Source organism: Lepidochelys kempii, chromosome 13, assembly GCF_965140285.1.
Source record: "Lepidochelys kempii isolate rLepKem1 chromosome 13, rLepKem1.hap1, whole genome shotgun sequence".
In the NCBI taxonomy this organism is placed as follows: domain Eukaryota; kingdom Metazoa; phylum Chordata; order Testudines; family Cheloniidae; genus Lepidochelys; species Lepidochelys kempii.
The window spans coordinates 3664000-3678807 of record NC_136392.1 but is presented as its reverse complement, the minus strand read 5'-3'; the positions used below and the strand labels follow the sequence as shown (position 1 = coordinate 3678807).

The window sequence follows — 14808 nt, the reverse complement described above, 5'->3', positions numbered from 1 at the left end:
AGGTGACACACAAAGAAAGTCCCTGGTCACCAGAGGTCACTGTAATTTGCATTGAGCTAGTGATTTATTTCCTGTGTCCATTTTATTACCCACTGCATCCTCCTGGAGTCAGTGCCATTGGCCTGATGCAGTCTGTGATGGAAGCTTCATCTGCCCTAGCTTTTGAGGCCACTGAAATCAGAGTAAAGACACTCACTGACGGCAGTGGGTTTGGGATCGGGCTCCTACCCCATTACAGGTCCCAGCGGCCAGAAGTTCCAGGTGCTGCAGCCCCAGGGCCCAGCAAACGGAAAACATGAAGTATGGAGCGTGCAATGCAGATTATTTCATGTGAATTATACCAGGTTGCTGTTTGACCCGATGGCCCAGGGTACGTTCCCTGACGATGTGGGTTTGATCCCAAAGCTCAGACTCTTGCTCCCCTGGGGCGGTAGGAGCAGGGAGCCTTGCAAATGTGACCCTTTAGCTGACAGGAATAGAAACTGTCTGAGCTGTTACTACAGCCTCTGTAACTGGCCCAGCCCTGGAGCAGCCTTGAGAGGTTTCCTAAGGGAGCTTTGGGTATGCTGCTGGCCATTGGGCCTGGCTGCGGGAAGTGGGGGATAAGAGGAAAGTCCGTGAGGGGGGGTCTCAAGAACGGGGGGGGGTCTCAAGCAGGTGAATGTGATGCATTCCTCATGGTGATGTCCTGCCTCTCTGCTTTGGGCAGAGTCTGCCGGGGTGAGTGTATGCTCTGATCCCTAAGCAGTGTCACAGGGGAGCAGGGAGCGCAGAGGGCCCCCTTCTGTGATAGTCGTTTACACCAGGCCAGCTGGGCATGCAGCGTGGGGAGGTGCTGCTCGGCTGCTTAGGGAGGGAGTTGCTCTCACTGCGCACTGTTCTATGGTAGGTCTACACGGCACACGCCTTTCGACAGTGTGCGGAGCTCACACACCGCACGCCCCCCTTTGATGGGTATGAAGTGCTGTGTAGATGGTGAGACATTGGTTAGGCAAGTACAGTAAAGTCATCCCTGCACCCTGTGGGTATGTACCCGGATCACAGAATCATAGAATATCAGGGTTGGAAGGGACCTCAGGAGGTCATCTAGTCCAACCCCCTGCTCAAAAGCAGGACCCATACCCAATTAAATCATCCCAGCCAGGGCTTTGTCAAGCCTGACCTTAAAAACATCTAAGGAAGGAGATTCCACCACCTCCCTAGGTAACGCATTCCAGTGTTTCACCACCCTCCTAGTGAAAAAGTTTTTCCTAATATCCAACCTGAACCTCCCCCACTGCAACTTGAGACCATTACTCCTTGTCCTGTCCTCTTCCACCACTGAGAATAGTCTAGATCCATCCTCTCTGGAACCACCTCTCAGGTAGTTGAAAGCAGCTATCAAATCCCCCCTCATTCTTCTCTTCCGCAGACTAAACATCCCCAGTTCCCTCAGCCTCTCCTCATAAGTCATGTGTTCCAGACCCCTAATCATTTTTGTTGCCCTTCACTGGACTCTCTCCAATTTATCCACATCCTTCTTGTAGTGTGGGGCCCAAAACTGGACACAGTACTCCAGATGAGGCCTCACCAATGTCGAATAGAGGGGGACGATCACGTCCCTCGATCTGCTGGAAATGCCCCTACTTATACATCCCAAAATGCCATTGGCCTTCTTGGCAACAAGGGCACACTGCTGGCTCATATCCAGCTTCTCGTCCACTGTCACCCCTAGGTCCTTTTCCGCAGAACTGCTGCCTAGCCATTCGGTCCCTAGTCTGTAGCTGTGCATTGGGTTCTTCCGTCCTAAGTGCAGGACTCTGCACTTATCCTTATTGAACCTCATCAGATTTCTTTTGGCCCAATCCTCCAATTTGTCTAGGTCCCTCTGTATCCTATCCCTGCCCTCCAGTGTATCTACCACTCCTCCCAGTTTAGTATCATCCGCAAATTTGCTGAGAGTGCAATCCACACCATCCTCCAGATCATTTATGAAGATATTGAACAAAACCGGCCCCAGGACCGACCCCTGGGGCACTCCACTTGACACCGGCTGCCAACTAGACATGGAGCCATTGATCAATACCCTTTGAGCCCGACAATCTAGCCAACTTTCTACCCACCTTATGGTGCATTCATCCAGCCCATACTTCCTTAACTTGCTGACAAGAATACTGTGGGAGACCGGGTCAAAAGCTTTGCTAAAGTCAAGAAACAATACATCCACTGCTTTCCCTTCATCCACAGAACCAGTAATCTCATCATAGAAGGCGATTAGATTAGTCAGGCATGACCTTCCCTTGGTGAATCCATGCTGACTGTTCCTGATCACTTTCCTCTCATGTAAGTGCTTCAGGATTGATTCTTTGAGGACCTGCTCCATGATTTTTCCGGGGACTGAAGTGAGGCTGACTGGCCTGTAGTTCCCAGGATCCTCCTTCTTCCCTTTTTTAAAGATTGGCACTACATTAGCCTTTTTCCAGTCATCCGGGACTTCCCCCGTTCGCCACGAGTTTTCAAAGATAATGGCCAATGGCTCTGCAATCACAGCCACCAGTTCCTTTAGCACTCTCGGATGCAACTCATCTGGCCCCATGGACTTGTGCACGTCCAGCTTTTCTAAATAGTCCCTAACCACCTCTTTCTCCACAGAGGGCTGGCCACCTCCTCCCCATGTTGTGATGCCCAGCACAGCAGTCTGGGAGCTGACCTTGTTCGTGAAGACAGAGGCAAAAAAATCGTTGAGTACATTAGCTTTTTCCACATCCTCCGTCACTAGGTTGCCTCCCTCATTCATTAAGGGGCCCACACTTTCCTTGGCTTTCTTCTTGTTGCCAACATACCTGAAGAAACCCTTCTTGTTATGGCTTTCTTCTTGTTGCCAACATACCTGAAGAAACCCTTCTTGTTACTCTTGACATCTCTCGCTAGCTGCAGCTCCAGGTGCGATTTGGCCCTCCTAATTTCATTCCTACATGCCCGAGCAATATTTTTATACTCTTCCCTGGTCATATGTCCAACCTTCCACTTCTTGTAAGCTTCTTTTTTATGCTTAAGATCCGCTAGGATTTCACCGTTAAGCCAAGCTGGTCGCCTGCCATATTTACTATTCTTTCGACACATCAGGATGGTTTGTCCCTGTATCCTCAACAGGGATTCCTTGAAATACAGCCAGCTCTCCTGGACTACTTTCCCCTTCATGTTAGTCCCCCAGGGAATCCTACCCATCCGTTCCCTGAGGGAGTCGAAGTCTGGATATGTACCTTGCAGGGCTCTCTGCTCACCCAACCAGCACCTCCCTGCATAAGTGCCGATTCCATGGGTGCTCCAGGGCTGGAGCACCCACAGGGAAAAAATGGGGGGTGTTGAGCACTCACCAGCACCCCCCCAGATCAGCGCCAGTCCCTCCCCCCAGCGCCTCCCGCCTGCTGGTAGCTCTGCTGATCAGTGTCTCTCCCTCCCCCCAGCGCCTCCCGCCGGCCATGGATCAGCTGTTCCACGGTGTGCAGGAGGTGCTGGGCGGCGGGGAGGGGGGAGCGAGGGCAGGGTACGCTTGAGGAAGGGGGCGGAATGGGGCACAAAGAGTTGGGGCGAGGCAGGAACAGGCAAGGGCGTGAAGAGGCAGGGTGGGATGGGGTGGGGCGTTGGGGAAGGGATGGAGTGTGGGTGGGGTCTGGGGCAGAGCGGGAGATGGGGGTCAAGCACCCCCCAGCACAGTAAAAAGTCAACGCCCCTGCCTCCCTGTCTACTTTGCTATTTTCAGCAGTGAAGTTTCCCGCTGCCTCCCTGCTCCCGAAGCCTCTCCCTGCGGCAGGGGGCTCCCGGAGCCTGTCCCCATGCAGGGTTAGCTACGGGATTAGATGGGCAATGCTGGGAAGTTCCGTCAGTGCCCAGAGCAATTTGGCCTGTCTATGCCAGTGATGGCTGTAGGCAGGCAAATCCCCATGCAGGCCTAGCGTGCAAAGAGCGGTCTGTGGGGCTCTAGGTCTGAGCTCAGACAAAGGGAACTGGGCAGTCACAACAGGAAATCAAGGGAAAAAGAACGCAGATAGTTAACCCTCTCAGTGCCTGCCCTACTGGTAACATCATTCAAGACGGAGCTGGTTGGGCACAAATAAAGTGGGATCTCAAACATAACGTCTCGTGTGTTCGTGCACGCTGACAATTAGAGATGGGCCAAAACGGCTACTTTGAATCCAAAGGCTTTATTTTATTTTATTTTTCTTGGGAATGGGGGTTTCAGGCTGGAAGCTCCGGATCCAAACTTACAGTTTCAATTCCATGTCTGAGCCAGACTGGAAAAGGCCCATTTGATGGATCAGGTTTTCATCTGGGAGAGGGGCTCATGTCATGAGACCTCTGCAGTTTTGGCCCCATTGGACCATTATATCGAGAAGGGCAAAGGACTGGAGAAAGTGAAGCTTCATGAAAGAACATGGGACAGCAGCCGCTTTGCCGTGAGAAGCAAAGTATGTTAATAGTTAAGTCTGAACAAATCTTGTGGCTGGAGCCATCACTAACGCAATCTACTTCCTTCTGCGGTAGGAGATGGTCTGAGCTGGAGCCAAAGCTTCTCGGTAGCTCTACGGACAACGGAGAACCAGAGCTGGCAAAGGCAGCGAGGCTGAAAGGTTTTCCCTCTGCCAGCACAATGGCTACATCAACCCAAGTGTCTGGATTGTCTCTTCCATACCTGCTGCTGATTCTTCTCCTGGAAATCCCTGGTGAGTGTAGAACAGCAGGTTTCCGCCTGTGGTCTCTGGACCCCTGTAGGTTCACAGACTATGTCTAAGGCTTCCAAAGGATCTGCAGGTCTGCACCTCCAGCCAAAATTTTTTTGCCCGGGGGGCGGGGGGTCCGCAAATGAAAAAAGGTTGAAAACCACAAATGTAGAAGATACCCAGCAACGGGCACTAACCATCTCGCCTAACGTTTGTTGTCCTTCTATGGATCTTTTCTGTTTCTCCTTTTCCACAGTGGTATCACAGCATTCCCTGAGTTATTGTCTGATCCCTTCTTAACGGAGTCTGAGTTCCTCTCTCTTTCCTGACTGCTGCTGCACAGAGAGCAATGTCTTCCTTTGGCTAGCCACAGTGCTGCAGACAGTTTGTTTTCCTCTTAGCCCTTCAAATTAGCTCGGAACCCACCAGCATGGAGTTTTTAAACGGTTCCTCCGGTTTACGGTTTGAGATGACTAACGCTGTGTTGCCGTAGGAACCCTAGGTACGTCCTGGGGCAGCTTGCCTGTCCTGCTGCCACTGCAGCCATGGCCACACTGCTATTTTTAGTGCACTCGCTCAATCAGAGCTAGTGGAGGCATGTCTCCTGAGGCTGGAAATCCAACCCTCCAGCTCCAGTGTAGACAGACCCTTAGCCTGTCCGCTCTTCGGCGCAATGACCATCATTTTGCTCCGTGTTCATGCAGCACCTCGTGCAATGGGGTCCTGGTCTGTGGCTGGGACTCCAGCGTGCTCCCCCAGTGCAGACACACAATGAGTAAGTAGTGATCAGCGCTGAGTTTGATCAGCTGGTGTTGGGCACAGTGCCTTCATTCAGCTCACCACATTCCTCCATAGCCTTGATTAATCTGACCAATGGCAAGGATGCCATGTGGCTATTCAGCTGCCCTTCGAAAACCAGCTGGCACAGCCCCTGTCCTAGCCCTGAGCCCTGGGTGCCCAGCATTTACCTTCTTTCCACGCTAAGCTGTGGCCATTTGCTCTTTGCTTCCAGCTAGTGCCCTAACCCAGGGAAACACTTCATCCCTTAACCTGGAGCTGCCAAGCATTCCTCTTCTGATGGGGGGATGGTCAGAAAGGTTAGGAATTCCCTTTGCCACCCTTTGCTAACTCCTTAAAGAACACTAATGGGTAACTGGGGAATCTGACCTGTCGGGCTAGAACGGTAAAGGGCACAAAGTCTCAGTGTTGCCAACTATTATGATTTTATCGCGAGTCTCGAAATATTGGGTGTGTTTCTTAGCGTTCCAGCTGCTGGAATCAGCAAACTCCTCCCAGCTTTGCTTTTATTTTATTTTTTATATTTTTATTTTGTATTTTTTTATTGTTTTTAATTTTTAATTTTTTTAAAAAAATATTTTATTTTATTTTTAACCTAAGTTTCTCACCCTCCTTGTGGAGAGAAGCTGGAGAATGTGAGGTGAATGTGCCCTACAGGCTGATAACCCAGAAAAGAAATTAAAAAACCCAATATCTATTTTAATCTCCTGATCTTTAAGCCAATCTTGTGATTTTGGGGACCTGACTTGTGATTTTTTTTTAATATTTGGGGGCTGGCAATCCTGCTGTCTCGCCATTGATTAGATGTGTAGGAGACACACCAGGAAGGCCCTCGTCACAGGAAGATCCCTCCCTGTATTTCCACAGTGAGCTAGGGATGTCTTTATTTTAATTTCAAATCCCCAATGAAGAGCCTGACTCTGTGTGAGTGAGTCTGGGAGGGTTGGCTTCATCTCAGCCCTGCAAACCCTGCTCTTCTAGGAGACATTGTGACACTATGCCCCATATTCTTCATAGAGATATGCTTATGATATGATTATAACAGATCTAAGATGTATTTTCGGTGAGATGGGTCATGTGAGGTATCATGGGAAAGGTTCTGATTTACTGAATATGATTATCCTATTTGTTTACATGTATCATTTCTGTATCTGAAGTTAGGAATATTGACTATGAGTGTTTACACCTCGGGAACGCCCACCAGACAGAATGCAATCAGTCTAGATGGCTGGCTGTGAGGAAGAGCCATTAGAGAGAACAATAGGTCTCAGAAGATGTTTATCACTCACAGAGAAGTCTTCCTGGGGATGCAGCAAACTAACTCTGAGTTATGGCTGCAGGGTCATGTGATCAAGTCACCTGATACTGACTCCATGATAATATGAGTATTTTTCCACTGACCGGGGGTGGGAATCACATTGGAAGACAAAGGATTCCTGCCATATGTAAAACCTATTTAAGGCAGGGGAGTGTCATAATCATGGTTTGTTCTTCACTAGTTCCCTGCCCAAGATGACTGCTGCAAACAGCTAAGAAACAAAGCCTGAGGGGGAGAGGGGAGAAGAGCTGAGCCCAGGCTAGTAGGTGGACTAGTCTGTGAATGAAATATCTGAAGTTTTAAGCTGTGGGCAAGGACAGATGGCCTTCAAGAATCTCTGCAATCTGTCTAAAACAACATTTAGGGTGAGAAATTGCTTCTTGTAACCAGTTTCTTTAGTATCTTAAGATTAGCTTGAGTGTTTTATTTGCTTGGTAATCTGCTCTGATCTGTTTGCTATCCCTTATAATCACTTAAAATCTATCATTTGTAGTTAATAAACTTTTTTTTGTTTTCTCTAAAACCAGTTTGTGGAATTCATAACTGGGGGGTAAAAAGCTGTGCATATGTTCCTCCACATTGAGGGAGGGGGCAAATTTCATGAGCTTACACTGTATAATTTTTTGTGCAGCGCAAGACAATACAATTTTGGATTTATCCTCTAGAAGTGGGTGTGCACCTGAGTATCTGGGTAGCTCCTTAGCTTTCCACCTACATTATTTACGCTGCATACTCAGCACCAAATGGCAAGATAACGTCAGCAACGTAGAGGTTCTTCAAAGGGCAAATTTACCAAGTGTGACAGCTCTGCTCAAGCAAAGATGACTGCACTGGCTGGGCCATCTGAGTAGGTGGGAAGACGGACGCATACCCAAGGACATGCTATATGGGGATCTATCAGAGGGAATAAGAACAACAGGTCATCCCAAGCTTCACTATAAAAAGACCGTCATAAATATAAAGGGAAGGGTAACCACCTTTCTGTATATAGAACTATAAAATCCCTCCTGACCAGAGGCAAAACCCTTTCACCTGTAAAGGGTTAAGAAGCTAAGATAACCTTGCTGGCACTTGACCAAAATGACCAATGAGGAGACAAGATACTTTCAAAGCTGGAGGGGGGGAAAACAAAGGGTCTGTCTGTCTGTGTGATGCTTTTGCTGGGAACAGATCAGGAATGCTCTTCAGAACTCCTTAAATTAGTAAGTAATCTATCTAGAAATGCATTAGATATCCTTTTGTCTAATGGCTGGTGAAATAGCTGTGCTGAATGGAATGTATATTCCTGTTTTTGTGTCTTTTTGTAACTTAAGGTTTTGCCTAGAGGGATTCTCTATGTTTTGAATCTGATTACCCTGTAAGGTATTTACCATCCTGATTTTACAGAGGTGATTCTTTTACTTTTTCTTTAATTAAAATTCTTCTTTTAAGAACTTGATTGCTTTTTCATTGTTCTTAAGATCCAAGGGTTTGGGTCTGTGTTCACCTATGCAAATTGGTGAGGATTTTTATCAAGCCTTCCCCAGGAAAGGGGGTATAGGGCTTGGGGGGATATTTTGGGGGGAAGACATCTCTAAGTGGGCTCTTTCCCTGTTCTTTGTTTAACACGCTTGGTGGTGGCAGCATAGGGTTCAAGGTCAAGGCAAAGTTTGTACCCTGAGGAAGTTTTTAACCTAAGCTAGTAAGAATAAGCTTAGGGGGTCTTTCATGCAAGTCCTCACATCTGTACCCTAGAGTTCAGAGTGGGGAAGGAACCTTGACAGAGACATGCAAGCGAGATATGAAAGAATTTGGAATTGATCCTGACCAATGGGAAGTCTTGGTAAGTGATCGTAGCAAGTGGAGCCATCGTCTCCATCAGGGTATCAAAGTCCATGACAGGAGCTGGCCCCCCAAAGCTTGAAGAGAAAAGAGCCAGTAGGAAGCAAGCAGCTTCCAACCAAGACACAGATATTTGCAACGACTGTCAAAGATCATGCAAATCTCGGATTGGACTATTCAGTCCCATGAGACATTGCAAACCATCTACACCCTAGGCTGCAATTCCCACTGTCTCTCAGATGACAGAATGCCAACATCAGGCCTTAGCTGAAGCATGCCCATGCAGGGGCCAGGCAGAAAGCCTGTTTGCAGGTTACAACAGCTGGGTGTTTCCCACCTGTATGTGTGCTGGTGAAAGCGTGAGACTGGGAGTGGGTCTGCAGCTTGTCACAGCAATACAATTAAAGAGAGCCCAGAGTTGGCAGGGGTCCATCTCTCTCCTCCCTCTTAGTCCCCAGACACAGTTCGCCGGAAAATAACAGCCCAGAGTCCAGGCCGCAGGCAATGCTATGGGTTTACTGGGGCTAAACAAGCAAGCATATTCTGAAGCCCTTCACACCAGTCGGGCTATCTCTATATGCCGCTAGTGATTTAGGCTTCCTGTTATAATGGGCTCAGGCAGGCTGGGTCCGGGTTGTCTGGCACACTATGGGGTGGGTTTACTACTATTTACACACGTTACAATTGATGGCTGTTTTTCATTTTGCTGTTGTAGTATTGTTTAGTCGGTACCCCATTTACTTCACATTTTTCTAACACCTAGGCTGGTGGGTCAGGTGGGCTCAGTGGTACCCCAGTTCCAAGTGGCATCCTGGGGCGGTGGGGAGGTAACATCACAGACGTCTCCCCTGAACATGAGCTGTAGCATCCTCTCCATCTCCCTCAGTAATTCTCTCACCTGTGTGGGGCTCCCAGCTCCAGGTGGACGTGAGAACAAGTCTCTCAAACAACAGGGCTCAGACTCAGGAATCCAGCAGAGTAGCATTGATCCCTGATACTCAGTTCAGACTGTCCAGATAAAATGTCTGTCTCTCCTCTCTCCGCCTGGCCTGTTGTCTGTGTTAGGTGCCGGGGCCCGGAAGTTCCAGCTGCTGCAGCCCCAGGAGCCCGTGCGGGTGTCCGCGGGAGAGACTCTCACTCTGACCTGCTCTGTGACCGGCCTCGCTCCAGCAGGACCCGTGAAGTGGTTCAAGGGCTCGGGCGGGGACTGGCAGCTCGTTTATGCACAGGCGGGATCATTCCCCTGGGTGACGCGGGCTGTGAGTGGCTCTGACACAGACTTCACCATCCGCATCAGTGACACCCGCCCCGCGGACGCCGGGACCTATCGCTGTGTGAAGTTTAAGAAGGTGTTGGGAACCGCTGAGGAGTTCAGATCCGGCGCGGGCACGGCCGTGTCTGTGAGCGGTGAGTGTGAGTTCCCATCCCAGCCACACGTCCCTCCCCACGAGGGGCTGGTACCAGGGAGGGGAACAAACCCAGCTCAGCCCAGACACTCACCAGGGAGTTCACTGAACCGGTGTTAAAGTAGGGCCAGGGGAAGATTTATGCCTCTTCAGAGGGGGCCGCAGTACAGGAAGGACCGGGGGAATTTCTGCTCTAACTCTGGATTTGCTCTGGAGATTCCCCCTTCCTGCCTCCCCCACACCTAGCTGAGCAGCAAATGCTTGTGTACGTGTGTGTGAGAGAGAAGCCATGCAGAGCAGGGTGGGGACCCTTTTTGCTATTTTTCCTCCCTTCTCATGTTTCCCCACGGGGGAGAGGTACGGGAATGAACTGTTAATTTCTCTCTGCAAATCTCTCCAGCAAAACATGGATCCGTGAGGGTCTCAGCATCCCCTGCTGGGCTAGGTCAAGGTTCAGCTTGATCTGAGCCTGGTGCAGGGGCATGGCAGCATGTGCGGGATGGCTAAGAACCAGCAGTTCTGTCTGTGCTGTGCCTCGGTGGAGATGCCGGGTGGGTCACACTCTGGGCAGGTCACGCTCACACACTTCACAGACACTCCCAGGGGGCTCCTGTCCATTTGCTGATCTGATACTTTTCTACCACAGGTAGGGGGCCGTTAGCCAGCCCCACTCTCTGGATCGGGCTCTTCCTGAAGAAGGCACTGATTGCCGCCTTCCTCCTTGTCTCCTTCCTCTCCATGATGAGCAAAGGGTACCTGTCGCTTTTCTGTAATTTGCGCTGGGCAGAGCACAGGAACTAGCATGAGCGGCATTAATGCGGCAGCCCAGGGACAAAGCCCCCTGGGGAAGGGAGCGTTATGCTCTGGATGTCTCTGGGGTCACGACTTGCTGGGAGAAGGTGATTCCTGGGAAGACGAGAGTAACTGGCTCAGGCAGGGCTGGATTATGCAGTCCAGGCTTTAGCCACATGGGCATACAAGAGCTGTGATCTGGGCTAGGCTGGAGGGTGTCTGGGCAGATGGGGGCTCCCCTTCTCCCCCCAGCAATGACAGGGCCCCCCACCCTCTTCCTGGGAGCAGTGGCAGGGCCCCTCCTCTGCTCAGGAGTGGCAGCAGGGGCCTCTTCCTCTGAGGGCCAGCAGAAGGGCTGTCCTCCCCTCATCCTCCGGAGATGCAGAAGTGGCAGCAGGGCCCTCCACCCTGTGTTTGTCCCAGCAGCCAGGGGGTATCAGTGGCAGGGGCTGGGGGACTGGGCCCACTGCACTCTTCCCCTGCTACGCAGCCAGCCCTGGGCTGCGGTGGGGTTGGCAGGGTCCCCTGGAGCAATGGGCCTTGGAGAATTAACACCTCCGCTGCCAGACTAACGATGATTTACCGTCTGGACGTTCTCCAGCACAGGGATGTGAGGCGCTCGTGACACTTTGCCCTGGGGGGCTCCTGGCTGGGCTGGGCTAATGCTCAGGGAAGGGTCATTGACTGACTCTCCTTCTTCAGTTGGATTCTTTCCTTTTGCAGCCCCAGGGCTGTTTCCTGGTTTTCTTGCACCGTCGCCACCTGCCAACGTCTCTGTCTGCGCCTCCATCCCCGCAGGCCAGGAAATGGGTCCACGGATGCACCTGCAGTGAGCCCTGCTGGTCGGACAGAGGGAGTCCAGGCCTGATGGGATGTACCCACCAAGCTCATCCACCTCCTGATGGAGCAGCTGACATGGAATTCCTGACTTGGCTTCTGGCCACTCCGCCTGTCTCTCTGCGCTGTCTGCACTGACCTTCACTTCAGGGAGCAAGCTCAAATCTGAGAAATTTAATTATTGATTTTATTCCTTTAAGATGGGGTGAAATGCAATTTACTTCTGTTTAACACATAGTGTGGCCCCGCAGCAGCGCCCCTGAGTCCTGCGGGTTTGACCCTGAGGCCCAGACTCTTGCTTCCTGGGCTGGCAGGAGCTGGATGTTTTGCAGATGTGACCCGGTGACCTGATTGGAAAGAGCTAGTCACGTGCTCTTACCGCTGGGTCTGCCCTGACCAATCACGGGAGCAGCCTGGAGAGCGGGGTTTTAAATGATATCGTTCTCCGGGAAGAGGCCATTGGGCCTGACTGTGGGGATCACAACACAGTGTGATAAATGGAAGCTCCCCCCCCCACCCCATTAATCACCCGCCTCTCGGCTCTGGGCAACCTCCGAAGAACGAACTCACTGCGCACGACTCCCTGGCCCCCTGGGCTGATGCGAGCAGGGAGCTCACAATCCATAGAGCTTTATTACGCCTTTCCTGCTATTTTCAGACTGGCTGGAGCCTCCTGCCTTTGTGAGAGGGCAGCAGGTAATTCGGTAATCACTTCCCTTTGCAAATAGACCCCATCGAAGGGGGCTGCACTTACCCGGACATGCAGAGTCCTCGGGCTGACCTACCACGGAGTCAGAGCTAATTGTCCCATGTAAAAAGGACAGGAGGACTTGTGGCACCTTAGAGACTAACAAATTTATCACGAAAGCTCATGCTCAAATAAATGGGTTAGTCTCTAAGGTGCCACAAGTCCTCCTGTCCTTTTTGCAGATACAGACTAACACGGCTGCTACTCTCAAACTTGTCCCATGTAGTCAGTCAAGGACCAAATCAAGCATTTTCTGTGGGCGTAGGTTGTGGGGACTTGGGCTGAGCATTTCCTAGTGTTTTGAGATCTGGGTTTGATGCCCACAGTCCTGAAAGCCCCTGGGAGCTGGCAGTCCTTCTCTGCAGCAGCGACCTTAACGCCCCCTGAGTGACGAGCTAATGCAATGGCTGATCAGTGTGTTGCTGTCTGTACTGCTTATAAAGCACCCCTGCTGTGCTGTGGGCCACTCAACTAACTGGTGCGGAGCTGGGGGCACCGGGCGCTGCAGAATGGGTTGCGTGGCTGGGTGGGCGGAGTTGATGGGCTGGGGCAGAGGTCAGGGTTGGAGGGCACGATATTAACTGAGGTAGGGCTGGGGGTGCAGAGCTGATGTGGGGGCTGGGGCATGGAATTAATTGTTGTCGGGATGCAGTGGCCAAAATTGTATCCCCCACTATAAACTGGCAACACAACGCGACACACACACATGGGGTGGGGTGGGGTGGGGTCAAAAACCAGAAGACAGCTCAAAAACCATTCATCTTTTTTTTTAATCTCATAATTTGAGGGGGGCTGTCTCCTGATTTTTGGGGTCTGACTCAGGTTGTTTTGAATGTTGGGCCTTAGCAAGACTGCTGCTTTGACAAGTCCCGTGGGAGTTATGGGCGGCCAGCCCTCCTCATTCCTTGTGCTCAAAACAAACACACACCCAAATGACCCCCACGCAGCTGTGGGTGAGAATCTCCTTTGCTAAGCCTGTGTTAGGTGTGTTCCTGCCCTGCTGAAGGGTTTAGCTAGACACCAGAGCTCCCACAGTCACATGGACTTGAGGGGAGAGTGTTTAAGCACTGGGAGCTTGGGAGGGCTGAAGCACTGGGTCTGGGGTCTGAGGCAGTCAGACTGTGGGGTCCCACTGCCTCAGAAGGGGATCAGCCATGGGGCCTGCACCTGAGAGACCCAGAGCTAGGATCAGGGACCAATCTCTGCCCAGAACCAGGTGCCCAGCCCAGTACCTCATGGACTCAGGGTTTGGCTCAATTTGCAGCAGACTGGTCTCCATCCACAAGAGGTGCCAGGATGGAACAACTGTGGGTAGAAAATATGGGGTTGGAGGAATGAAACCCACTTGGTCCATGCACAGAAGAGTCCCCTCTGCTCATGGGTCTCTCTTTGCTTGCCTGGAGGACCATGTCAGCTGTCTGCAGCACAGTCCCCCTGGCCACAGAGAGCATCTGCCAAAGGTTTGGAGCTCTGTGTATGGAAAGGGTTGGGGATGGGGGGCTGTGTAATCTGTACCACAGCTCCCCTCCGTACTGGAGAACCCGCTTATCAAAGCACTAATAATTCACCGCAGACACCCTGGGTAACCAAAACGGTGTCACAGCCTGATGTGGGTAGAAGGGGGATGAGGAAAAAAATCTGGTGAGAAATAAAAATCCAAATAAGGTGAAAATGAAACAACGTGCTGGTCTGGCTGTTAATAACCAGCCTCTGCTTTAAGCAGCGTCAGATCCTGGAGGTGGCCATATGGGGCTGTGCTCTGGGACATGGGGGAGATGAGAACAGGGAATTGCTGCTTTGAGCCTCGGTCTGAAGCCTCCTGCCTCTGGGGCTTAAGACGGCAGGACAGTTTTTGCATTTACTTCTGTATTAAGATAAGCTGCTCTGAAGATGCCTGAATTCACCCCCAGATGTGCCGTGAGTCCTTCACTTGCCTGCCCACCGATCCCATTGTCACAGGACGTATTGCAGAGCAGAACTGCAGTGTGACCTGCTCTTACAGCCCGTTATCTCCGGGGACCCTGCTGGTTGCATGCTGCCGGGGAGAGTGTGCAAGTCTGGGTTCTGCTGGTGGAAGTGTTTCCCCCACTGTGGGAATGGTTTTAACGACAAACCTTCATGTCTGTCTAATCTGCCTAGTCCTTTTATGGCCCCGCCACCGTGGTATCGGAGCAGCTCACAAACGACTGAGTGTTGCCCATGCCTGAGTTCCCCTCTCTTGGAGGGTCTGGGCTTCTATCTTTTTGGCACCCTGTGAGGTAGGCTGAGGTTATTATCCCCATTGTGTGGAAGGAGAACTCAGGCTCAGAGAGATCGGGACCAAAATGTTCAAAAGCAGCCCCGTGATTTTGGAGTGGCTCCGGTTTGGGGCACGCTCCTGGAGGCTTG

At 51.2% G+C, this 14808-nt stretch overlaps 1 protein-coding gene across 1 annotated transcript; it reads left to right on the top strand.

The window, feature by feature from the left end:
- The first annotated feature begins 4536 nt into the window (after positions 1–4536).
- Positions 4537–12554, top strand: LOC144929225 (signal-regulatory protein beta-1-like). The gene is made up of 4 exons (XM_078848282.1): positions 4537–4703; positions 9703–10044; positions 10690–10795; positions 11559–12554. Exons 1-4 carry the CDS (start codon positions 4631–4633, stop codon positions 11701–11703), a joined length of 666 nt encoding a protein of 221 aa, XP_078704408.1. The 5' UTR covers positions 4537–4630; the 3' UTR covers positions 11704–12554.
- Positions 12555–14808: the final 2254 nt, after the last annotated feature.